This window comes from Suncus etruscus, chromosome 14 (assembly GCF_024139225.1).
Source record: "Suncus etruscus isolate mSunEtr1 chromosome 14, mSunEtr1.pri.cur, whole genome shotgun sequence".
Taxonomy (NCBI): Eukaryota; Metazoa; Chordata; class Mammalia; order Eulipotyphla; family Soricidae; genus Suncus; species Suncus etruscus.
The window spans coordinates 73,482,557-73,508,743 of record NC_064861.1 but is presented as its reverse complement, the minus strand read 5'-3'; the positions used below and the strand labels follow the sequence as shown (position 1 = coordinate 73,508,743).

Sequence of the window (26,187 nt, the reverse complement as noted above, 5' to 3'; positions counted from 1 at the left end):
ACCTTACATGGTGCTGGGGATCTAACCTGGGTTAATGGGATGCATGACAAGCATCTTAATCTCTCAATTAGCTCCTTGGGCCTGGTAGACTAATTTTAATACTTTTTTATTTCTCTAGATAGGGACAAAATGGTACCATTCTAACAAGCCACCAGGATTAAAAATTATGCTTGAGGAGCTCACACTCTTCTTGTACTAGGTCAACCAATTTTTCTGTGTGTGTGTGTGTGTGTGTGTGTGTGTTGAACTTCAGTCTGTCTCGTTGCAACTTTGTGGAGCACCTTTCCAGGGCTCCATAGGCCCAGTGTGAGATCAACTTATCTGTCTCTACTTCACAATCTGAGGGAGGCACTTCTTACTCATCATTAAAACTTCTCTTCCAGGGCCAGAGAGATAGCATGGAGGTAAGGCGTTTTGCCTTGCATGCAGAAGGTTGGTGGTTTGAATCCTGACATCCCATATGGTCCCCTGAGCCTGCCAGGAGCGATTTCTGAGCATAGAGCCAGGAGTAGCCCCTGAGCGCTGACGAGTGTGACCAAAAAAAAAAAAAAAAAAAAAAAACCTTCTCTTCCCAGCCAACTCACAAACTAGAGGCTAAATACATGCAGCCACTAAGAACATGTATGAGTTGCAGCCTAAGGAGTAAGTTCATACCTGCAAAGCCCTTCAATTAGAACAAGTGTTCACTCATGTCTGTGATTATTAGTTATTAGTCAGTACTGGTTCTCTTTCAAGGAATAAATTCTTTGGCCTCGTGCTTTAAAGTCCTCTTGTCTGTGCTTTCTTTTACTTCGGTTTTTGAATTATGGGCCACACCCCGTGGTGATCCAGGATCACTCTTGAGTAAGAACTTGGGACTCCTGCCTGTTCCCTAGCCCTAGATGCTGTCTCTCAGCATGTGACTTCTTCCTCCCAGCCACAAAGTCTGAGCAAGCAGCCATCCAGATCCATCCTAATCTTCGTGTGCAGCCTAGGTCTGAGTTTTGCCACACCTAGATATCTCCTGGGATGCCCAGGAGGTGAGAAATTTGGTCGAATGATTGATTCTGGTTTCTACCACCCAAGGCACAGTGGTGGAAATCAGAGCATGCTCATTTTCTTCCTTAGTGAGGAATGTTAGTTCTGTAGTTTCCCTCTCTTGGGAGGCTGAGTGGATTATGGAACTGAGTTTGGTCCATTGCACATGCTCTATACATGGGTATTTACAGCTCTAAGTAGCATTTAAACACATTGGTACTTTGAGGCATTCTCTATTTGCCTTTTATCACTTTTTTACCCTTCTCTCTACCTCATCCCAGCCTCAGTCTCCTAAGACAAATGTGTGCTGTAGAACTTAGAAAAATCATTCTCGGAGATGCTTCCATTATGTCGCTGTAGAGTGGCAATTTCCATCTACAGAGTTCTAGCTATGACTAGTGGCTAGCCACTTTTCTTTGCAAAATTTTTAGTAGAATACAGCCATAGAAAATACTCTATGTTTTCACAAAGCAAGCAACAACCATATCTATATCTAAAACAATATTACCTCTCAGATACCCCATTCCAGTGTCAATTCCCCTAACTCAAGGTAACCACAGTCTGTTAGGCCTGGTAATGACTTAACTTAGTGGTGTTTGTTTTTAGAGTTTATTTACATGGAATAAATATATTTAATTGTTAGACTGATGATAATGATGATGATGTGTGGGTGTGGGTCATTACTTGCAAAGTATCACTCTTTCGGAGAGGAGACCTCACCAAACAGGGTTCAGGGGACCCGGAAATGCTAGGGTTCAAACCTAGTGCTAAGGCTCCTGTATGCTAAGATGTTTTTCCCACTCTTGGAACCATTTCCCTGACCCCAAGAAGCACCCACTACCAAGCTCCAGGCCTGATGTCTGTACAAACTTGCTAGAATTCATCTATTGGAAGCCCAAGAGTCTTCAGGTCACGTTCACCTTGGCTGTCTTCCCAGTAATGCTACAATGAACAGCCTAGAACTTGCCTATTTGTGCTTTTGAACCAACAGAAATGCAACTCTCCTTTGTTAAACACATAGTCAGAAAAATATTGGACTTTAAGACGAGATATTTCAGCATTAGCAAATAAGATCAAATAATTGCCCAAAATGATGGCTATCGTTTGGGTTGCATTTGCCACCTGAAAAGTCAAATGTTGAGGTCCTAAACCTCCACCCTTCAATCTTTGAACTAGGGTATACAATCACTAAGGAGATTATTTAGGTAAACAATATCATTTTGTTAAGTACTAATCCAGTTGAACTGGGGTCCCTATAAGAAGAAGAGCCATGAAGTCCAATGCACAGACATTTACAACCAAGAAGGAAAGACATGTGGAAGAATCTGAGCCTATTGGCACCTTGGTTCCAAGCCTCCAGAAACATGAGGGGTCCTGGGGATCCAACCTGGGTCGGCCTCATGCAAGGCAACTGCCCTCCCTGCTGTGCTATTGCTCTCGTCCCCAAGAGAGATGATTTTTCTTTAGATCTTTCCCTATGGCTCAGTTTTCCCTAGTCACCCAGATGGTTCCAGACTGTGTGGGAAATACATTCAGAACTTGGAAACCAAACCAGAGTCATCCTTGAGGCCTTTGCAGCCAAATTTCTTTCTCTGACCAACTGCTAGTTGGTGGGAAAAATACAGGGCTGGAAAATCATCTTAGGGTTTCTCAAGCCCTGGAAGAAAAATATGTCTGCTTGTTTAACAATCTCCACTTTGGTCCTTATCCTGTATCCTGAAAAAGAGAATCCCCCAGAACTACAAAATATGGCCCAAAGGTACTTCTGGAGTTTTCAGTAGCCAGGCAGAGTTGTCTAGAAGCTCTCCAGGAAATAGCTGAAGAAATGTGCCTGCTTGGCTTCCAAACCCAAGAGATTCTGAGAAAGGAAATATTTATTCAGGGAGTGTCTGCTGGTGCAAAGTCTGTTTATCAGCCAGAGTCACAAATGTTAGATCCTACTTCATCTAGAGCAGAGTTGAGGTCTGAACCCAAGACGAATTCCCTCTCACACCTTAGCTCCTTTCTGAAGCCAGAAGCTGAATTTAAACTCAGCCTGAAAGTTTCAACCCAAGGGGTGGTGAGAAGTTGCAGGAAATGAGTGTGGGCAGTGAGTGACACAATCCAGTGAGAGCGCTTAAGACTCCTGAATTCTCCATACTCAACACAGTCAATAACTGAGCACAATTACTACAAAATAAAATCTACCCATTATTGAATGTGTTCCTTTGGGAGGTTCATTTTCTAAGGCTGGCCTCTTATCTAACCAGAGAGATAACGGTACCTAGATCAAAGTGTTATCAGAATTGAGCTGATAACCCAAGTAAATGATTTAGCAGTGTTCCTGGTTCTTTGGGAGCAATACTTGATTATTATTAGCTTGAAGAAAAGGGGAGTGGGGTGGAGGACTGATTTTTATCAGAAAGAATCAGAGATAGGAATGTCATTATCTGAGATAAAGACTCATTCCTAGCCAGAGGTCAAGACTCTCAATCACTTTCAATGTTGTCCTGAATGCTGCATTTCTTGAACCGCACTGTCCTGAGCACTATCCAGCTTCCAGCCAGAAAGAGTTCATTCAGGCCTCGGCTTCTCATACACTAAGACAGTTGTTCCTGGGTTTGGGGTGGGGATGGGGTTGATTAAATGTCAGGCTCACGGACCAGTGAGATAGGACAGGAGGTAAGTCACTTGTTCTGCATGCCGCTGAGCCTGGTTTGATAACTTGCCACTGCATAGGATTGAGCCCTGCCAAGGGGCCCCTCCCAGACACCACCAGGAATAGCCCTTGTATGCCACCAGGTATGGATCAAGTCACAACCCCACATTCCTTTGAAAAAATAAATGTCAGGCTGTGGTTGAATCAGAACATTATTATCATACTTTATGTCCACTTCAAGTTTATTATATTAATATGTATATTGTACCTTTTTGGCATAATACTAATAAAATAATGAAAGAAATAATATTCAGAGAAATAAGTTCAACAACCTGCAAGAAAATCCCAGCCATGGAACATCAGATCAAATTTTGAACGAAGGATTGTGCATTTTAGTTCAGGCTCCATAACAAAAATCCCCACAGCCTGGTGACTTCAAGGACAAACATTAACTTCTAATAATAAATGAAAATGAAAAAGGAGCAGAGCAATAGCACTGTGGTGGAGTGTTTGCCTTGCATGTAACCAATCCAGATGGACCTGAGTTTGATTCCCAGAATCCCATATGGTCCCTTGAGCCTGCCAGGAGCAACTTCTGAGCATAGAGCCAGGAGTAACCCCTGAGCGCCACTGGGTGTGGCCAAAAACAAACAATAAGTAAATAAATGAAAAATAAATAAAACAATGGTACTCCCTGGTCCAGGTATGAGGTGAGTTCTGGGGCCATCTGCATTGAATCATGGGGGTTGTGCCAACCCATGCAAGGAGAAAACTTCTTTCTATTTCTCCCAGGGCTAATCCTACCCCCAAAGCACCTCCCCAGGACCCCACCTCCTAGTACCTCCATGTTGGGGACTAGGATTTCAGCATAGGATGCTTAGGGAGGTACACTCTGCCCATAAACTAAAGCAACTCTGAAATGTCCCGCTTTACCTCTCGCTCTGACACCAAGAATGTGCTGTGGGCCAGAGCGATAACACAGCAGGTAGATTGACCCAGGTTCAATCTTCAGAATTCCATAGGAACCCCTGAGCCTGCCAAAGGCAATTTATGAGCTCAAAACCAGGAGTAAACCCTGAGTGCCACTAGTGCCCCCCCCCCCAAAAAAAAACAAAAGAACTAAAAACTAAAGCTATACAGGTGTTTGGGGCTCAAGTAATCAGAATCCAAAACAACAAATCAAACTGCAGTCCTGATCTTGAGGCAGGGAGAGACCCCCAAAGTGGCCCCCATTTCATCTAAGTTTCTCTCCAAAAGTGCTCACTCTACCCTGCACCCTTAGTACTTCCCATCTGCTTGGCTCAAATCTTTTTTGTTTTGTTTTGGTTTTGGTTTTGGACCACACCCAGTGACACTCAGGGATTACTCCTGGCTATGCGCTCAGAAATCGCTCCTGGCTTGGGGGACCTTATGGGATGCCAGGGGATCGAACTGCAGTCCATCCTAAGTTAGCACATACACTGCAGATGCCCTACCGCTTGCACCACCACTCTGGCCCCTGCTTGGCTCAAATCTTCCTTAGTCTTCCTTCTTCCATTCGAGTCTACAGTCTTCTCTCTGGGGTAGTACTAGAAGAAGGAGTTTCTCAAAGAAGCTAAAAGGAAGATACAAAACTCTAGGATCTGGCTGGAACAACTGTCAGTGGGGCAGATTCCTGAGCAGTCCTAAAGGAGGAGAGAGACCTTGGGGAGCAGCCTTGTGGCTTTACAACACCAGGCACATGTTCATCCCCATTACCACCTCCTACATCAAAAACTATTTTGGTGACTCTGCTGTCTGTAATCCAGGGAGTCACAAGCAATTTCTGGCTATACTGCAGCCAAGTGTGTATGATCCCTAGCCCCAACTTCCCCTCAAAATGTGGGGAATACGACCCCCTGTGAGCTCAGAAATTAAAAGATTTGTGGAACCAGGGTCAGATGTGCACCCCCTAGTGGACACCTGTGTGCACTTAAGAACACCCCAGTTTCTTCCAATTATGTGAAAAGCACAGCTAGGATTGGGGATGCCCTAAGTCTCCCCTACAGAAACAGCAGCAACAATGAAGGGAAGGGGTGAAATAAGACAAAAAACATGGACCATGAAATAAAACAGGATGGATCTTTGGGGGTACTCAGGATAAGTACAATTGCACCAGATCCCCTTAGGAACCCTTGCAGGGGACACATTCCCCCTGAATCCTTCAGCCCTGAGGATGCATGAAGATTCCGGACTGTGATTTGGGGGGGGGGGGGCCTTGAAGGTGATAGCAAAGAGGTGGAGGGGGGAGGGAGAGGAGAAGGAGGAGGGGGAAAAAGAGGAGAAGTGGGGGGAAGATAAGTATTACTTGTGACTACACATAGGCGAATTCTAGAAGCAACTTTCTCTCTAGAGAATGTCTATTGTAGTGTCTGTACGGAAATAGTACAAGTCACATTAGCAAGGCACGAAGCAGAAGGATCAGGCTTACAAAATAAATTTATTTCATGGGACCATGTATCTCCAAGGGAAACAAGAAGAGCAGCAGGAAGTGTTTGTGGGAGACTGTCACTTTTCCTGTCCCCACCCCTCAAAAATATTACCTGTCCTTGGATAGGCTCCCTTGTTGCTCATGATAATTCAGGGCATACTTTTAGCTTGCGATACTCGTGTCCTGGAAAAGAGGCGAAATTGAGACTTTTAGCTCCTAGGATTCATGAAAAAGATTCACTCCTCAATAATCTCACAACAGGGAGCTTTGTCTAAATAAAAAGCACCCCCTCACTGCCCTCCTGCACTCCCAAATACATCATGTCAATGGCAATGACATGCATGCACTGGTCTGGTTGGTTTCTCTGATGGTTTCTCAGCCTCTGCTTTGTTCCTTGAACAAGGGGGAGGGCTGCCTTGAGCGGTAGCACAGCGGAGAAGGCATTTGCCTTGCATGCAGCTGACCTGGGTTCAATCCCCAGCATCCCATATGGTCCCCTGAGCCTGCCAGGAGTAATTCCTGAGCACAGAGTCAGAAGTAACCTGAGCACCTCCAGGTGTGGTCCAAAAGTCATAAACAAACAAACTAAAAAAAAAAAAAAAAAAAAAGTTAAAAAAAAAAGAAAAAGAAAGTAATAGTTCTCTGTTTAGTGCTGAGAATTTCTTGAGTAAACAGCACTTACATAAAACTCATACGGAGACCAGAGAATAGCATGTTTGAATTTTGGTTCTTCTCTGGGGTATTGGTTCATTTTCCATAGTCAGGAGAGAGGGACCAGGGGCCACCAGAGAGAGGTCATATTGCATCCAGCTGTGACTCACATCTATTAAGAAAACTGGAGGAAGGCCAGAAAGTGGAATGAAACAAAATCACCTTTGTGGGTAAAATCTCCTGGGGGCAGCATCTTGCTAGCTGGATCATGAAAGGAGAAGAACAAATCAATGAGGACAAAAGCCTGGAGTTTGCTTGTTGATCTTCCTGTTTCCCAGGGGAGCCTGGGGCACTCTCATTTCAGTCATTTCCATATTTTGCAACATGATAGATAAATAAAGTGGTGCAAGAGTCCATACCAGACTCTTTTCTCCAACAGAATGTCTAAGCATGTGAAACAAGAACCAGTGGGTTGGCTCCACTGTGGTCCCAGCCAAACACCATCCTGACCGTTGGTTTCCAGTTACCAATCATAAGCTTAAGTCTTGGGTTTTTGCCTCAGGATTTGGCAGCAGCTTTGTTTTTACATTGATCCACAGGGATCACCCTCATAAAGTTTGGGGGGAAGAACAAAAATAAAAGAAATTTTAATTACCCACCACCACCACCACCTAGTTGCTTTTCTGTGGGAGAGACTGCCTTGTGCTGCTATCACATACTCCAAACTCATCGCTTTCCTTTGATTTCATCCTTCCACCTCTACAGCAATGCAGCCTGGTAGATTTCCCTCCATCAAGCATTAAGCTATTTCGTTCCTTCGTCAGACCCTTCTCTAGAATGGGCATCTGCCCAGAGTTACTTCTGTTGCATCAGATAAAAACCCTATGTGAAATGGTTTCCCAAAAGGCCCATGTTGACTCCCACAACTTGGCAATTAAACAATGGAAACCTTGGCTGTTGCTTTATCAAGGTTTTCTGAAGGTTCCTCAGATCTTCACTTCACTGATTTGCACCATTTTTCTCTGCCCATGATTCAATTTCTTTGTTTGTTTGTTTTGTCTTGTTTTGTTTTGTTTTGTTTTGGAGCCACAGCCAGTGGTGCTTAGGTCTTACTCTTAACTCTGCATTCAGGAATATCTCCTGTGAGGACTCAGATGACCAGATGGGATACTGGGCATTGAACTCAGGTTGATTGCATGCAAGGCAGGAACCCTGCCTGCTGTTCTATATCACTCTGGCCCTTCCTTGATTCCATTTCTATTGCTCTGTGTCCTTGGAGGGCCAGAAGAGCTTCTGTTTGCAGTGGAAAAGAACATCATCTTCTTCCGCCCATTAGCAAGCTCCTGCCCTGGGTACCGTTGATGGATCCCTCCGTGGGCTCTCATCACTGGCTGCCTGCCTGCGCCGACAGCAGCTGGGGGAGAAGACTTCTCCAAATTCACCTCCTTAAAATAGTCCCAAAAGGATTTCTGTAAGCAAATGAGTAAGCAATTCCCACCAGTAAGCAAATGAGTAAGGACTTCCACCAGGGTCTGAGAAAGGCAGGGGAGAAGAGCAGAGGGGAAGAGAAAGTGACTTCGCACACACAAACACACACACACACACACAAACACACACCATACCACACAACATCATACACTGCAACTTCGTTCAGCCTCTGCATGCCCTTGACTGCTCGATGTGGAATTGTGCTGAGACTCAGAGGTCACCCTCTTAATTCTGCCTTAGCCAACCCCAAAGCTGAAGTCCTGGTGGAAATGTAGTTGCTGGCTTCCCTGTGCTATTTTATTTTATTTTATTTTATTTTATATTTTATTTTATTTTATTTTATATTTAGAGCCACTTCAGAGCAGGGATCCCAGGGCCTGAAGCCCCCTCACTACCCACTTCCACAATTTCCCGAGTAGTGTTTGAGCCAAATCAAGGACTTTCACAGGACAAGGCAGCCTCACCCAGTCATCAGTACTATGTGCATCACTTTTCCGAGCTTGACTTGTTACTAGAATCATGAGGTTAGTGTAATGCAATGGTCCATTCCAATCTTACAGTAAAGTGTTTTGTCAGCCTATTGGTTCCCTACAGTGAGAGAAACCAATGAGTGGCTTTTCCTGACCCAGAGTCTGTAGTGAGGCCTGTTAATGTCACAGAGAAAAGGCAGAAATGCTGAGGGTTAGGATTTTCTCTGTAACCTGCAGGAGATGCTATGGACCCAATTGGCATCCTGCCCAGGAGCCAAACAGCCCTGGGCAGACAAGAAACTCTGTTAGCCTATCACTGAATGTCCCGTTCCCCTGTTCTCCCACCCCATCCCCTGAGAAACCAGAAACTAGGAACATGGTGCTTCCCTCTGCCACCAACTTTTCCTGGTCTCCTGTAACCCAGGGGCATGGCTGGCCTTGCAGCCTTGGGCAGGCGCAATGTTTTGGCACATGTTTGATTCTTTTGTTTTTGGTGGATTTGTTGTTGTTGTTGTTTGTTTGGTTTGGTTTGGTTTGGTTTTTGGTTTGGGGGCCACACCCGGTGACGCTCAGGGATTACTCCTGGCTATGCACTCAGAAATTGCACCTGGCTTGGGGGACCATATGAGACGCCGGGGGATCGAACCACGGTCTCTCCTAGGCACCCTACTGCTTGCACCACCGCTCTAACCTGTTTGTCTCTTTTGTCTCCTGAAAAATCATGGTACAAGGCCCCCAAAACTAGAATTTTGGTTTGGGGCCACACCCAGCTGTACTCAGGGTGTGCAGAACTTACTTCTGACTCTGTTCTCAGGGCCAACTCTGATTCTGAGGGAACCATATGCAGTTCAGGGTCTAAATTAAGCTTGGCTGTGCCCAAGTCAAGTGCCCTCATCTCTCTGCTCTCTCTGTGTCTCTCTTTCTCTCCCTGTCTCTATATCTCTGTCTCTGTCTCTCTGTCTCTCCCTTTCCTGTCCATCCCCCTGGCAGCCCTGAGGAGGCCCTAAGAAGCTATCAGGATATCTATGCTGCAGAGACCCCCACCAATGCCCACTGATAATGTGAAGCATCTAGGCCTTGGGACTGACTCCCTGTGCCTTCCTCCCATGCTGCATAGACTCCAGCAGCTGGACTCTCCCCCAGCACACACACCCAGGGTCTCCAGCTGTACCCCCTGCTTCTGAGACCCAGCCACACCACCTATACTTCTCAAATTCCTAAGAGGTATGAAACAGGTTCTTCTGAATCCCCACCCAGGAGCTATGTTGCTGGGTAGAGACACGGTTCCAAGACTGTTTATGTGCATGGTGAGTACCTCTGTGAAGGCTCTAGAGAGGAGGAGATGATCCTAGAGGGTATGGGCAGGCACAGTGTCATCACAGGGGTCATGTGTCTTTGAGGGAACACAGGAAGGTCATAGGAATCGATGGAGGGGACAATGGAAGAAGGTAGTGGTGGGGCAGCCACAACAGAGAGATTCAGAGGGGTCTTTAGTTTAGGGATTTTTCCCCCAAATTTTGGGGCCATACCCAGTGATTCTCAAGGCTTACTCCTGGTTCTGCACTCACTGACAATGGAGGGCCATATGAGATGCTGGGGATCAAAACCAGATCGGCCTCATGCAAAGCAAGCACCCTCTCTGCTGTACCATGGCTATGGCTATGGCTCTTTCATGGGGCCTTTAGAAGCTAGATAGATCCAAGGAACTCTAGACACAAGTATTGCAGGAAAACAAAAAAAATTTTGATTTTTATTTTAGCCTTTATGCACCCACTTCCTAATTCTTACCTCTGGAGCTGGGGGGAGGGGCAATATATAGATATGTGTTGTTTAAAGCAACGGTTTGGGGTCAGTCAGTACAGAGTTAAATTCCTGGGAACCCACTTTTCCAATGAGCTGTAAGCAGCACTTCCCCTGAGAAAGAGGCTTAGTTGAAACAGGCCATTCTTGGTTGCCTCCAAACTCTGAATTGCGGGTTATACAAACTGCTGGCTCAGCAACATTGGAATCTTTGGATGGGAGCTTTGACCTAGAAAAGTCATCCTCAGAAAAGGGTCGATTGAGAAAAATCAACTTTTCAACTTCAATGTTTTATTCTTTTCCTTGCAATTCTGCCCTGAAGCAATGATTGCAACCACGAGCAGCCAAATGACCAGCTGTTAAAAATGGATCCTCTTAATATTTCATAACTAGTTCACTAAGTTGCAGTTGATCGTTTTCTTAGGGAGGGAAATTATGGAGCTTTGTCCTTATGGCCACTCTCCAGGAGGTGGAGAAATGGATGAAGCACCTGCACATTAGAAAGAACAATGGACAAAGAGAAGTTTTCAGTAAGCTAGGTACCAGGACTTCCTTTGACTCCTGGAAAATTGGTCATTTTTCTGCTCTTTTTATGCCCTTCTGGTACTATCTCCTTCTGCTTCCATCTTAAGGGTCCAAGTCACATATGTCAATGACAGACCTTTTGCCTCTAGCTGGTGTTCTATAAGTAATAAAGCTGTTGGTTTTCCTGTCCTGAATGCTCAGAGGGAGGTTTAGGGTTGGACACCAAACCAGCTGACCACATGCCCAGGGTCTGCCAAGACCTCTGGGGACTTGCTTGAGCAGAAAGAGTTCAAGCTATTACCTCCAGGGCTCCTGGAAGTGGAAAAGAGAGGAGATACACCTTGAGAAGGTTTGTCACCCATAGTGAAACCAGTTCTTTGGATGTAGTAGTCATCAGCAAAGACCAGCGCCCAGCCACCAAGAGTCCTTTTGACTGAGTTCCTTCCCATTTCCCCACTACTTTTGGGGGGACTATATGGGATGCCAGGGATCAAACCCAGATTAGCCTCATGTAAGGCAAGCACCCTCTCTGCTGTTGAACCCTCTTCATCTCTTTCTCTTCCTCCCCTCTTGGCAAAAAATGGTGGAGTGCAAGCTAGGTTTTCAAGCCAGTTTCTGCCTTTTGCCTGCTGTTTGACACACTAGAAGGGAATTAAGAATCAGAAAGGTTACTTCCCAGTGTGTCAAACAGCAGGCAAAAGAACCCAGAGGGTTAAGGGACCACCAGTTTCCCCCTCTGCCCCTCCACACCCTCTAGAGGGTGAGGATATACCTACTTAAGTGCTCCGATGAAAACTAGAGGAGAGCAGAACTGAAATGTCCCAGGGACAGAAATATCCTCCGCCATTCAGATTTTTTTTCCAGGAAAGAAAAGGTTGGAAACCACTGAAGGGAGTGGAGGGGCAGAGGGGGAAACTGGTGGTCCCTTAACCCTCTGGGTTCTGTGGCCCAACACTCAAAGTCGCATCACCCAGTAGTAAGAGCAAAGAACAACTTTAATTCCATACACACGGAGAACCCATGTTAAGATCAAGTCTCAGGTCATCTGTCTAAGGTGATCTGCCAACCAGGCATCCAATAAAGACGTGGTGGGGGGAGTGTTCCAGGGAGCATCAATACTCTGTCTTTCAGTGGTGGCCCTCCCGTCGACATTTCTCTGCAGCAAAAGTTGTCTGCAGGGACAGCCCCAAATCTGGATCAGTCTCCCACCATTCTCATGCTTCCAGGCGGCGGCTTAAAAAGAAACATAAAAGTTTCCTCTGAGTTTGAGGGTGTCTGATTCCTCCCAGGGCTGGGAATAATCCACATAGACTCAGAACCGGAACAGCTGTTCTGGATACCCAGGTGGGGCAGGACTCTCCTTTCAGGACTAGTTTCCACGTCTACATGGCGCTGTTCTTCCAGCTGGGCGCAAGCAGTGCCTTGGGCGTGATCTTGATAGACCGGGACAATTTTTTGATACAATAATCAAAGAGACCTGTGGGGCTCACGGAGGCAAAGCAGAGGAACAGAAAAGACCCTCTGCCTGGCGAGTAGAAGGCAGCGGGCGCCTGGGCCAAGATGGCGTGCTGCACGTCCAGGAGGACCGGGGAGAAGTCAGGGCTGCTTCGCAGTTGGATGAAGCGCAAGTAGTTGCGCAGCTTCCCGATGTACTCAGGGCCGTAGTCCTCCTGCACCTCGGGGGATACGTGCTCCAGGATGTTTCTCTCCAGCTTGTCCCACATGTCACTGGTGCCCGAGATATCTGGACCGACAAAAGAAAGTGGCTTTAAAGACTTTCTGAGTCCCCACAAGGATTCGAGAGAAGACCCTGTGGCATTCCTTCTGAGGGTAAAAGACATGGATCCCAAACCCTCTTTGAAAGGAGGTACTGCCTGATGGTATTGGTGTGATGTTTTGTTTTGAGGTGGCCACAGCCTCTGGTGCTCAGGGATTACTCCTGGCTCTGCACTCGGGGGTCACTCCTAGTGGAGGTATCCATGAGATGCTGGAAATTAAACCTGGGTTGACCACATGCAAAGTGAGCCCCTTCCCTTCCCACTGTATTATTTCTTTCGCCCTATTGGCTTTTACTTTTTTTTCCACATGGTTTATTGTATTTTGGAGGGGGGAGTCATACCCAGCGGTGTTCATGGGTTACTCCTCACTCTGCGCTCAGAAACTGCTCCTGGCAGGGTTAGGGGGACCATTTGGGATGCTAGGGATCAAATCTGGGTTGGTCCCGGTTCGGCCGTTTGCAAGGCAAATGCCCTACCACTCTGCCCTTCACACACACACACACACACACACACACACACACACACACACACACACACTTACACACATGCACTGATCTTTTCTAATTCAAGTCTTAGTAAATCTCAATGACAGCACCATCCAGTCTGAGCTGGAGCCTGGGTCCTGGCAGCTGCTTCTTTTTGTTTATTTGGTTTGGTTTGACTTGGTGCCATACCCAGCAGCCATGCTCAGAGCTTATTCCTGACTCTGGACTCAGAGATCACTCCAGGCAGGCTCAGGGGACTATATGGAATGCCGGGAACTGAGTCCTGATAGGCCACAGTTAAGGCTATTGCCTTTCCTGCCATATTATTGCTGCAGTCCTTTTTCTTATTTTCATTTGCCATGGGGCAGTTACTGTAGATTAAAGCCAGAGCAGCAGAATTCACCATGGGACAGTCCTCTCTAAACTGGGTCAGTTTACTTTCCAAATGTCTCTGAGTCCCCTGGGTCCAGCTGCTATACTGGCTGGTCCCTTTTGTGTGTCCCCCTCATCTTTTGTCTGCAGGCCACAGTCCCCAAAGTGTGGCTGCCCTGTGGGTGAAGAGACATGTGTACTTTGAATTTTAATAACTCCTGCCAGATTCTTTCCAGAAAGGAGGTAGCCAACCTCACTCCCTCCCTCTTGCAAAGTGCTTGATTGCTCTGGGAGGGCCCTGGCTGGCTCCAGGTTAGGTGAGCCTGGATATCAGGGCTGCAGATGGGGTGACTAGCTGGCTAAAAAATGGAATCTGGTGAAATAAATTATACACAAGGAAACATGGGCAGGGTCCCAGTGCTCATTGCTCTGCACCAAACTCAACATTGTCCTTGAAGAAATGACCGTTACTCTGGAGGTTGCTGGGTCATGTTACCCTGTTTGCAAACTACTGACACTTTAGTACCCTCTCCCCCACTCTCTGCTTTCCCTGAGCTTGGGGGGGGGGGGGTCCTTTTCCGTTTCTTCTTATAAACACTGCATGGAATTTCTAACTACTCCTGTGGTACCTTATACTGAGTTCCCAAAACTATAAATCACACACATACACACAACACACATACAACACACACACACACACACACACACACACACACACACACACACACCTTTTTCTGCTTTGGTTCTGCAAACAAAAATTCTTAACTTTAGTCCACATCCCATCTGTCCCATCTCTAAAAATTCTAAGGCTCCCAAGTTCTGTAAAAAAAAAAGCCTCACTTTTTTTTCCATACAAGATGGGACTATCATGGTGCCTATTTCATAGATGGAAACAGAATGGCATTGTCTGTAGAGAGCTTAGACTCTGCTCAGCAGGGCTGGAAAGGTATTGCATAAACCCCTTATCTACCTACCTACCTATCTGCCTTACTGCCTACCTATCTACCTACCTACCTACATACATATATACATACATAGATACCTATCTGTCTGTCTATCTTTCTGTCTACCTACCTGTTTATCTATCATAGGGGTTTAAGATGCTTGCCTTGCAGGAAGCCAACCGTGACTCTATCCCAGGCAGAACAAGGTCCCTAAGCACTTTCAGGAACCTCTGAGAACTACCAGGTGTGACCCAATCCGTCCCATCCACCAATAAAAAAAATGAAAATCTGCTAAGCATGCAATGTTCCTGGGTTTTTTTTTTTTATTGCCGTGCACACAGGGACATCTGGTATATCTCTTTGAATGTTTTCAGAAGCTCTTTGCATCTCTGGAGATTCTTTTTTTTTTTTTCTGTTTGTTTTGTTTTTTTGGGTCACACCCGGCAGCCCTCAGGGATTACTCCTGGCTTCATGCTCAGAAATCGCTCCTGGAAGGCTTGGGAGACCATATGGGATGCCGGATTCAAACCGATGACCTTCTGTATGAAAGGCAAACGCCTTACCTCCATGCTATCTCTCCAGCCCCTGGAGATTCATTTTTTTATCCCCTCCCAAGTCTTTAACCTTTGCAAACTAGCCCTTTGCCTTTAGAGAGCTCGTTAAATACTAGCTTGGAACTTGAAACAGAGGGTACAGTCTGGCAGAGAAAAGGGGAACTGGATTGTGAACCTAGGGATCTGGTTTCAAATACCCCTCTCAATCAGGGTGTGCCAAACACCCCATTAAGACAATATAGCTTTTACCCAGTTTTCTGTCTTTGCCTGGCTAATAATACCAATTAAACGTACCCTCAAGGTATGGGTTAAGGCATGGAAAAGATGGGGGAATACACTGGAATAATATTGGAAAAAACAGATCAGTCTTACCTAATGAAGCTAAAAGCAAGGACACTTTGTGATCCACTCTTGAGTGAGAGTATAAGAATTCACCTACACTGTGTTAGGTTATGGCCAGAAGAATCAGAATGGTGCCAAACTGGAAAGGACCCAGAAACCCTGTCAACAGTGAGAAAATTGTGATGCAGTCCCAGACTAATCTAGGGCAATAAAAATGAATGAAATGTGCAACTATGCACAGCACAGAGGAATTATAACAATGAGAATGTTGAGTAACAGGAGAATGTTGAGTGAGGCTGTCAGACTAAAAGGAAGCATATGTGTTGACTCTATCCAATATTTAACAGCCAATAAAGTCAGTTACTATTTGGGAAGGGGGTGTTGCATGTATGAAAAGAACAGGACAAGGAAGGCCAATAAATGGTGGGGACAAAATGGAGGAGGTGAGAAGCTATAATTTAGCAGGGTCATAACAGGTTTTTGGGGTGCTGGCCATGTTCATTTCTGTGGTTGCTCTGGATGCTGAGTGCAGATAAGTTTAACATTTAACTATGCATTTCTCAGTTGTAAAAAAAAAAATTAGATCCACATGAGGAAAGAATGTGGAAAGAGGGGCCTGGAGAGATAGCACAGCAGCGTTTGCCTTGCAAGCAGCCGATCCAGAACCTAAGGTGGTTGGTTCAAATCCCAGTGTCCCATATGGTCCCCTGTGCCTGCCAGGAGCTATTTCTGAGCAGACAGCCAGGAGTAACCCCTGAGCACCGCCGGGTGTGGCCCAAAAAAACAAAAACAAAAAAAAAAAGAATGTGGAAAGAATGAAAAGAATAATCCCACCTAATATTAGCTCTAACATTTGAGGTGAGCCCTTTCAACCCTGCCATTTCTATCTTGTTTGAGGAAAACACCCTGCAGTACTCAGGGGCTGCTTTCAATTGAATGCTCAGGGGTCCCTCCTGGAGGTGCCGGGGTCAAACCTCAGCCTCCCCCTTGAGAGCATCTGCTTCAGACTCTCTAGGCCTTCTGCCAGTGCTGGTGCCTGACAGTTGCATGTTGGCCGTTTGCTTGGATGGAGTCTCTTCACTCTCATCTTCATACTGAGCTTAAAACTCAAACCCTAGAGCCAGAGAGATAGTACAGTGGGGAGGGCACTTGCTTGCAAGTGGCTGCCCATGGGCACCCCAGAGGATCTCTTAAACTCTCCAGGATGATGCCTGAGTGCAGAACCAGTAGGAACCCTTGAGCACAGCAGGGTGTGGCCCCAAAACAAACCAAACCAAACCTGAAATCCTTTATCTCTGACATTTGGAGGCTTGGCTCTGTCAAAGAAGTGATAAATTGATGAATCCCTGTCACTTCTTTGCCTCCTTCCCCACCCCGCACACACATCGGTTTTCCTCTATTCTTTTCTTCTGGTGGCCACCCCTCTGGAAACTTCTTCCCTCTATAGTAGTCCAGTTGCCCCCACTCCAAGAATAGCCCTTCCCCCAGCTGCACACCTTCTGGACAGATCTCTGGCATACCAGCAACCAGCACCATTACAGTCCAGTCATGCTTTTCAGCTGTATGCTGTGGCTCTGGGTGAACATTCAGACTAGCAGTTGCTCTTTAGCAATTCTTCTGTCTATGAGACGTGCTCTTATAAAATATGCTCTGCTACATCTGTACTTAAATCGTCAATTAAATATGTCTAGACTGAAGTCTGGGCCCCCCATAGTAGTCTGCTCATGAGCTTACGGGGAACAGAATGGAGGGAAGTGGGTCTTGTGAGTCTGTAAAGCAGGGATGTCAGCAGAGTGCACAGCCACACAAACCAAGTCCTCCTGGAAGGAATCAGCGGAAGGCTGCCACGCTAAAGCAGGGTGTACTGGCTCCCCCATATTCTCATGCATCCCCCATACTCCCCTCTTTTTTGGGGCTCATTGTGGGGTTCCATTTCATGCTGTCAGAACAAGGCTCAGGCTCAGGCACCTACTCGTTTTGAAGCCTCCAGGTTGAACGATAGAAACTTTGACGCCCCACATGGAAAGTTCTTGTCTCATGACTGCTGAGAACATGGTCAGAGCTGCCTTGGATGAGGCATAGGCTGCCAGCCTCTCCATTGGGACCCCACCTAGAGGAACAGAGGAGAACAAAAGCAGGGTGAACATTTTTGCCATTTTTCGTCCAGCAGTGCCTACTGCATACCAGGAACAGGTATCAGTGGTAACAAAGGCAAACACAGACAAGGAAGCTGTCTGCCAGGAAAGTCAATCCCAGGATTACAGTGCTAGAACTTTTCAGCCACCACCATTTGATCTCCGAGAGAAGGGAAGGATTGACCAATAGCAGAGCTTAACTCTATCCTGCCTATAAAAAATCACCTCCCCAGTATACCCAAAGGACTGGGGACCCAGAATTCCTAGGATAGAGAGCATGAAGAGCTGCTGGGTCAGGGAGAATAGAGAGCTTCTGAGTTAGGGAGCATGCAGATGCAAGGGAGAGGTTATCCTGGAGAGGACATAGATGCTACCCCTCCTCTTTCCAGACCCCCTTTGGGTAAGTCCATCTCTGTGGTCCCCGGTTACTTCTGTTTCTACCTGCTGTTAACTCAGTGAGTTTGTTCTCTGGATTCTCTGACCTGACCAGCGAATTAACTAAAGGACGAAGGGATCAAAAGAGTCTCTCTGAGGCATTGCTACCCACTCAGAAGCCTGGTTTGCAACCAGCTCCTGAAGTGGATGTGAGAAGGAGAGAGGAATTAAGGGTGACCCTCTGAAAGGCTGGACCCTTATATGATGCTCCTAGAATGAAAGTAAATTATAGGAAACAGTTGGTGTCCTGCGTACTGCTGGCTGGTTTGTGAAAACCCCACCCTTACTCATTTTCACATTAGAACCTTGCACCTTCATTCAAAAATTGACCAATTTATTGTACAACTGACCCCTGGAAATGGAAACAGCCAGGACACGCACCTTCATGGACCCAGAGCCCTGACACAGAGTGGAAGGAGGAAGGTTATTGCTTATCCCTGACCACTGACATCCATCCTTACAGAGGAACACTGAAGCTCCACGAAGACAGGCTTGCTGTTACATGTAGAGAGTAAGCACAGAAAAATGAAATTAGAGGAGACAATTGAGGAGGCAGAAAGGGGTGTGGAAGTGAGGGATGGTCAGCATTATGATCCCAGCTTAGAACATGTTTCGACCAGGAGGTAAGCAAAAAAATTCTAGTTTAAGCCCCGCTGTAATCCCAGAAACATGTTTGGCTGAGGTTTGGCTTGTCTTATGAAGATTCCTGAGGCTTTACCTCTGCAATTTTCATACAAATTCCGGCATCCAAACATTGAATTCCCCTCCCTGCCTTCCCTCAGATAAACCCACAAACTGATTTTGATTGTGTCCATTTTAGCTTCTCAAATTTCAAATCAAATCTTTAAACTATTTCATGTGTTTTTAGTTTAGGGACCACACCAACAGTGCTCAAGCTTTATAGTCTTGGTTCTGTTGCAAATGGATCGCGCCTGCTCGGGGAACCATATAGGGAGCCAGGGATCCAACCCAGGTAGGATATATGCAAAATAAGTGCCTTACCCACTGTATATGTCTCCCGACTCTGATATATATTGATTTGTTTAAAGCTGGTGAGAAAGGCCAAAGAAGTTTAAGCAATTTGATCACAATTGCAGTCCAGTTTGCTATGTAAGTCATTCTCCCTTTGTGGTTTTTACACATAGTTTGGCCAGCTAGAAGGCAGGTTTGCCAAGAGCTGGGGTGTGGAGCCAGTTACTCACTCCCAAGCCTGGTGAGAAAAACCAATTAAAAGGACAAAAAAAAAAAAAAAAACCCCACTCAGTCTGTGTTTATGGGCTCTGTCTTCAGATTCATAAATAAAGAAGAGTCTAGTTCATGCATCCTAGGGCTCTGAAAGTAATGAATAATATGAATTATTTTAGGATAAATGAATGTGGGGCCGGAGCGATAGAGTGTTTGTCTTGCATGCAGCAGATCTGAAATGAACCCAGGTTCTATTCTTGGTATCCCATATGGTCCCCAGAGCCTGCCAGGAGTGATTGATTTCTGAGCAAAGAGCCAGGAGTAATCCTTGAGCACCACGAGTTGTGGCCAAAAAAAAAAAAAAAAAAAAGAATAAATGAATGTATTGAAATAGCCCCATCATAAGTAAACTCTCTCCCCCTAAGAGAGCCCTGAGGTTTCCTTAAACTCAAGTCTTTAGCAATAAAAATATCTTCACAGCCTCCAAGATTCTATGCTTTGTTTATTAGAGGCAAGAACTTCAGACTCGACCACAAAACTTGCTTTCTTTGTGAACTCCTGAATCAGAATCTGCCTTTAAAACCAAGCCAAGGAAGTCTTTCGTGATGAGAATTTTATTTGGGAGCTGGCGGGGATAGGAAATAGATAGTGCTACACTTAACAACAGAACTGGCCCTGGGAGAGTCTTTTGGGTACCAAGTATAGGTCCTTGGCCAAGGGCTCGGGGCACAGAGCCCTAAAAATGTGCTTCTGTGCTGCTGGGCCACGTGCTAGATAATACAAATATTACTAAGGGTCAAAGTCACCTTATCAAACATTCCTGACCAGAAACATGGTCAAGATGGAACATTTAAGCTGCAACTGTCTTTCATGTTCTGTTGGATCTTGGGAACTAGCTGACATCAGGCCTTTTTTTTTTTTTTTTTTTTTTTTTTTTTGCTTGTTTGTTTTGGTTTTAAGCCACACCCAGTGGTGTTCAGAGGTTATTATTGAGGCTCTGCACTCAAAAATTATAGCGATGGGGCTAGAGTGTTAGTACAGCTGTAGGGCATTTGCCTTGCACATGGCTAACCCAGGATGGACCTGGGTTCGATCCCTAACATCCCATATGATCCTCCCCTAAGCCTGTCAGCAGCAATTTCTGAGTACAGGGCCACGAGGAAGCCCTGAGCGCTGCCAGGTGTGGCCCAAAAGTGAAAACAAAAAACAAAGAATTATAGTACTGAGGGACCCTATGGGATACCTCGGATCAAAGCTGGGCCAGCAATATACAAGACAAATGCTCTTCCCACTGTGCTATTGCTTCTGCCCCATCAAACGTCTTTAATTTTTATTTTTATTTATTTATTTTTGTTTTTGGGCCACACCCAGCGTTGCTCAGGGGTTACTCCTGGCTATCTGCTCAGAAATAGCTCCTGGCAGGCACGGGGGACTATTTGGGGCACCGGGATTCGAACCAACAACCTTTGGTCTTGGATCGGCTGCTTGCAAGGCAAACGCAGCTGTGCTATCTCTCCGGCCCCATATTTTTTATTATTTTTTAAAAATAATAATATCTTTATTTAAGCACCATGGTTACAAATATGTAGTTAGGTTTCAGTCATAAAAAGTACACACACCCCTTCACTAGTACCCTTTTTATTTTTCACAAAAATTAAAGTTTATTTTATCAGCTACATTAGTTTTGTTTTTTGGGGTTTTGGGGGGGGTACACTCAGTGATGCTCAGGGGTTACTCCTGCCTGTACACTCAAAAATCGCCCCTGGCAGGTCCGGAGAGATAGCACAGCGGCGTTTGCCTTGCAAGCAGCCGATCCAGGACCAAAGGTGGTTGGTTCGAATCCCGGTGTCCCATATGGTCCCCAGTGCCTGCCAGGAACTATTTTTGAGCAGACAACCAGGAGTAACCCCTGAGCACCGCCAGGTGTGGCCCAAAAACCAAAAAAAAAAAAAAAAAAAAATCACCCCTGGCTTGGGGGACCATATGGGACGCCGAGGGATTGAACTGCGCAAGGTTAGTGTGCTCAAGGCAGACACTTTACACCCTGTTCCACCGCTCTTGCCCCTACATTATTTTTTAAGACCTATTTCAAATATCTCAATTCTTTCACATCTTTCCAATATGATATTTTAATCCCTTTACCTATTTTTATTGTTCTCCCCTAAAAATAAGGAGTAGCGTACAGAATTAACTGTAAAACTTTCTTTAAAGAATAATAATAGTTGATTAACTGTAGAAACATGTTTCACAGAATGAAGTGAACAGATTTCTTTCCTCAGTCTAAAGGTAAGTTTCCTACAAACCCCATTAGACCATTTTTGACCTATAAAGCAGGCTGTGGGGTCCAGTCTCAGAGCCTTGCTATCTGGTGGTGAGAAGACTCATGCTGGTGACCTAAGAGCAACTGTCCTGGGATTAATGACACAAGTGCTTCAGGACAATCTCTGGGCCTGGTCACAAGCACTTCTTTTTTATTTATTTATTTATTTATTTATTTATTTATTTATTTATTTATTTATTTTTGGTTTTGAGACCACACCTGGTGACACTCAGGGGTACTCCTGGTTATGTGCTCAGAAATCGCTCCTGGCTTGACAGATCATATGGGACGCCAGGGATTGAACCAAGTCCGTCCTAAGCTAGCATGCTCAAGACAGAAGACTTGTGGCTCGTGCCACCACTCTGGCCCCAATCACAAGCACTTCTATGTGCCCAGTTAGATTCTCAACTTTTTAGATACTCAAGTTAAAATCCTTTTGTAGGGGTAGGAGTGATAGTAGAGGGACTAAGGCACCTGCCTTGCATTCTGTTTACCCTGAGTTAATCCCTGGCACCACATAGTCATTCAAGGCACCACCAGATGCAACCTTGAAGGCTCCATGAACTAAAATGGGGTGGCCTGGAGAATCCCTTGACACTGCAGGGCTCAAGTAGCCAGTCATCCTCAAGCCCTTGCATGGACCCCCCCCCCCATGGCCTGGTGAGCCAAATATCACCAGAAGGGGGCATCAGAGTCTCCAGAGTATCTGGGAGCATCCCCTGTACGCTCCCACTCCACATCCTATAGCCAAAAGCAACAAAGCAAAAAGTTGCCAGAATTTTCGTAAGTCTGTTTTTATTTCAGCAGGGAAAACTTGGCTCCCAAAAGTGAGGGTTGAATTATTGGGGCCCTGGGGAGCTGGTAAGGATATGACCTCAGTAACTACACTGTAAGCTGACATCAGCCTAAGGAGAAAATTGCTTGGAAATGTATAGACTCAGCAACAATCTAGCCGAAAAGGAGTGAGGTCAGAGGAGCTTGAACGTACAAACAGATGAGTGGACACACTGAGCTTGTGTCTCGATCTCACTTTTTTTTTTTTTTTTTTTTTTTTGGTTTTGGGTCACACCCCGCAGTGCTCAGGGGTTACTCCTGGCTCTACGCTCAGAAATCGTTCCTGGCAGACTCGGGGGACCATATGAGCTGCCGGGATTCGAACCACCAACCTTCTGCAGGCAAGGCAAATGTCTACCTACATGCCATCTCTCCAGCCCTTCGATCTCACTTTTTAACTCAAACTAGTGATGCATAACTCAATAGGGAATTGCCTGAGGAATTTTAATATGAATTCCAAATTCATATAATATTATAATATATTAAATATATAATATTTTAAAATATATTAGCACAGATGTTCACAGTGGTACAGTTTATGCCCAGGTTATGTAAAACACTGAATTTCATTCCTCTATATACCCTGGCCCTCAGCCCCACTGATGTGGCCATTATAAATGTGTGTGTGTGTGTGTGTGTGTGTGTGTGTGTGTGTATGTCCATCCCTACTATTGACAGATGCAATGAAAACTCTCTGACAGTGGGTCCTGAACACAATAATGCAACAAAAGTCTGCAGGTGACACCATATGAACAGTGTTATTGAGGAGGAGCAGAATCGTCTAGGCCAAAAATAAAGTACACAGAGGCCTGGGGGCCCCCAGAGGGACAGATTCAGACCGACTGTAGTGTGAGTCAGTTCCCAGTGTAGCTGGTTCCCTTGCCCCAAGAGTGGCTGTCCTGTAATCATAGTTCTTGAGCTTACTGGAATTTGCCTGGTTAGCTGGGGAAAGAAGTTCCCAGGTCAGGCAGATAATTCAGTGGGCACTACAGAAACAAAATCAAGAGGAGAAATGATTTCGCAAGTGAACACCGTGTTCACAGAGTGAAAACTCTGCACCTCTGAACCTGCAGGCTGTATCCAGAAGTTCCCAGGGCCCCCTGGCCCACAGTGTCCTTCTCAGAAACTAGCCCTTTCCCCAAGTTGGAACTCGCAGTATCTTGCCTCAGGAAAAGGCAACAAGAGCTCACAACTGCTTTTGGCCTCCTCCAAAGTCAACTGAAATGAGCTCAAGTGACAAAGGTCACTGTTTTCTTGAACACTCCAACACACACCACCGTATGGCCCCAGGACAAACAAGCTGGCTAATCTCCATTAGGTGTGGTTGGCAGGTCTTGGAGACTAATCACCTCTGATTGTTTCCTTGGAAGATGAACGAGTCTGTGGGGGTGCAGTGCACCCACAAAGCCTGTCAGTGTGGTGGGGAGCCTGAGGGGCTGATAACCTGCCCAAATGTAAATCCTCAAGAACCTCCCTACAGCTGCCCAGACAGACCTTGGTGGCCTGGTGCGCAGCTGGTGTCTCCATCTGCCCAAAATATGAGCCACTACATTGCTTTAATGTGTCCAAGTCAGAGCACTTGGAGAGTCAGTGTTATGGAAACACGGCTAGTTCCGTTACATTTTTGTGGCCCTCAACCTGAGCATCCGGCCCACTAAGCTGTCATCTCTAATGGCCTCTCCCCAGCTGTGATAGCCACACATACAATTTCTGTCTCCATGGCTTTGCCCATTTTAGATAATCCCTATAAATTGGATTATCCAAGGGTTGGAGCAATAGTAAGGCAGGCAATTTGCATTGTATGTGGATTTAGGCTTAATCCTGGTATCTCATGTGGGTCCCCAAGACTTCCAGGAGTGATCCTTGAATGCAGAGCCAGGATTAAGTCCTGAATGAGGCAAAACAAACAAATTTGATGTGGCCTTTTCTGTTTGTTTGTTTGTTTGTTTTTGCCCCATCAGGGTTCAAGGGATCTGGGAATCACTACTGCTGGCAATGCTCAGCCAACAGGGCTGGATGATTCAGTGCTTGGACTCACCAGTTCTGAGGGTCCCAAGGGCGCTGGCTGAGAGAGGCACAGTATGTAATGCAGTACTAGGGATGAATCTTAGAACTCACTCATGCCTAACCACTTGAGCTATTTCCCAGCCTTGCTGGGGTACATCTTAGAACCTTAATCACTGTACTCTCTCTCCAGCCCCAGAATCTATGTCTATCCCTCTACTTACCTGACCTAGTAAATTCTTTTGGTTTGTTTGGGGGGGGGAGTCCCCACACCCCACAATGCTCAAGACTTACTTACTCCTGGCTCTGCACTCAAAAATTACTCCTGGTGAACTCAGGGGACCCTATGGGATGCCAGGGATCGAACCTGGGTTGGCTGTGTAAAAGGCAAGCATCCTTCCCATTGTACTATCACTCTCCAGTTCCTTGCCTAGTAAATTCTTAACCATCATACTGGAAAAGTGAAAGGTACATGGAAGGGAGAGCAAACCTGAGGTTGGTTTTCCTCTCTCTGAGACTGGGAGATTCCAGGGGTGTGGGGGGGCTCTCTAGCAAAGGAAGAAGTTTTTGCACTCTACAAAGTCATAATTACATGGCTTTAGGAAAATCAGACCCACCACCATGCTGCAGAGAGGGTCTGTCTTCCTCTCACCCTGTCTCCCAGTCTCCTCACCCATCTACTCACTGCATGGAGGAAGCAGCTCTCAGTCTAGGGCTCTTTGCTTGCATTGCAGGTGCCTGAGGAATAGGCTGAATGATTTGCCAAGTAATAATTCCCTTAAGGCTGCCAGCTCAGCAAGAAAAATGATGGCCTGGCAACTTCAAGGGAAGCCAAGGCTGGGAGCCACCGATTTCACCAAGTACCTCTAATTTGTAGAACTGGAGTAACCTCAATCTGTCATTTTGGTGGAAGGTAATTTTAGCATAGTCAGCATGGAGGTCAACATTATGACTACCTCAGTTGAGCATTTCCTTCACCTCAAGGGTCTGCATTTCCTTCCTTCTCTGTCAGGCACTTTAAATTTAAAACATATTGAATTCTATACTGATGCTTCGTGGAAGGTGATTTGGTGGCCCCAGTCCCACAGGGTGCCTGGATACTGTAGGAAGGTTCCTTGGCACTGCAGAAGGCCACAAATGCAGTTGTTATCCACTTAGTTGTTGAAAGCACATATGCTGTGAAACACCTACTAGGCACAGGCTGGTCTTCCCTGTAGGGAAAACAGTGCTTCCTGTTGTCTCATACCAATTGTGAAACAGAACAATTGATTCCATTTAAATTCCTACTGCCTCATATCAAATTCCACGGATTAGCTGCACCTCTGAAATCCTTTTCAGGCAGAGAAAGAACTAGAGACCAGGCTTAAGACAACTCGCATGTGGGGCCAGAGTGATAACACAGCAGGAAAGGCATTTGCAGACAACCCAGGTTCAATCCCAGGCATCCCAGAGGATCCCCCAAAGCCTGCCAGGAGTGATTTCTCAGTGCAGAGCCAAGAGTAACCCCTGAGCACTGCCAGCTGTGGCTCAAACACAAGAATATAAACAAGCAAGAAAAAGACAATTTGCTTGAACAGAAAAGGTTTCACTTGAATAATCATGAAGGTCCATACTCTATGCTCCAGACCCACATCCAGTATGTACTAAAAGTATAATAAACAGAGAAATGTATGAGTGGAAATTACTGGGAATGGAGAAAGAGAAAGGGAAGCTTCCCAATGTGGGGGATATGGCTTCTCCAGCAATGATATAGCCCTGAAA

The 26,187-nt window shown here is 45.8% G+C and overlaps 2 protein-coding genes across 2 annotated transcripts in view; one reads left to right on the top strand and one right to left on the bottom strand.

Annotated features, from left to right (window-relative positions):
- GCSH (glycine cleavage system protein H) overlaps positions 1–26,187 on the top strand; it is a 729,662-nt gene that overhangs the window by 186,503 nt on the left and 516,972 nt on the right. The window lies entirely within an intron of this gene.
- HSD17B2 (hydroxysteroid 17-beta dehydrogenase 2) overlaps positions 12,421–26,187 on the bottom strand; it is a 49,328-nt gene continuing 35,561 nt past the window's right edge. Inside the window, exons 4-5 of the mRNA XM_049787441.1 lie at positions 17,486–17,623; positions 12,421–12,782 (exon numbers count right to left, since the gene is read on the bottom strand). Coding sequence (XP_049643398.1) covers positions 12,421–12,782; positions 17,486–17,623 — 500 coding nt within the window. The remainder of the gene's footprint in view (positions 12,783–17,485; positions 17,624–26,187) is intronic.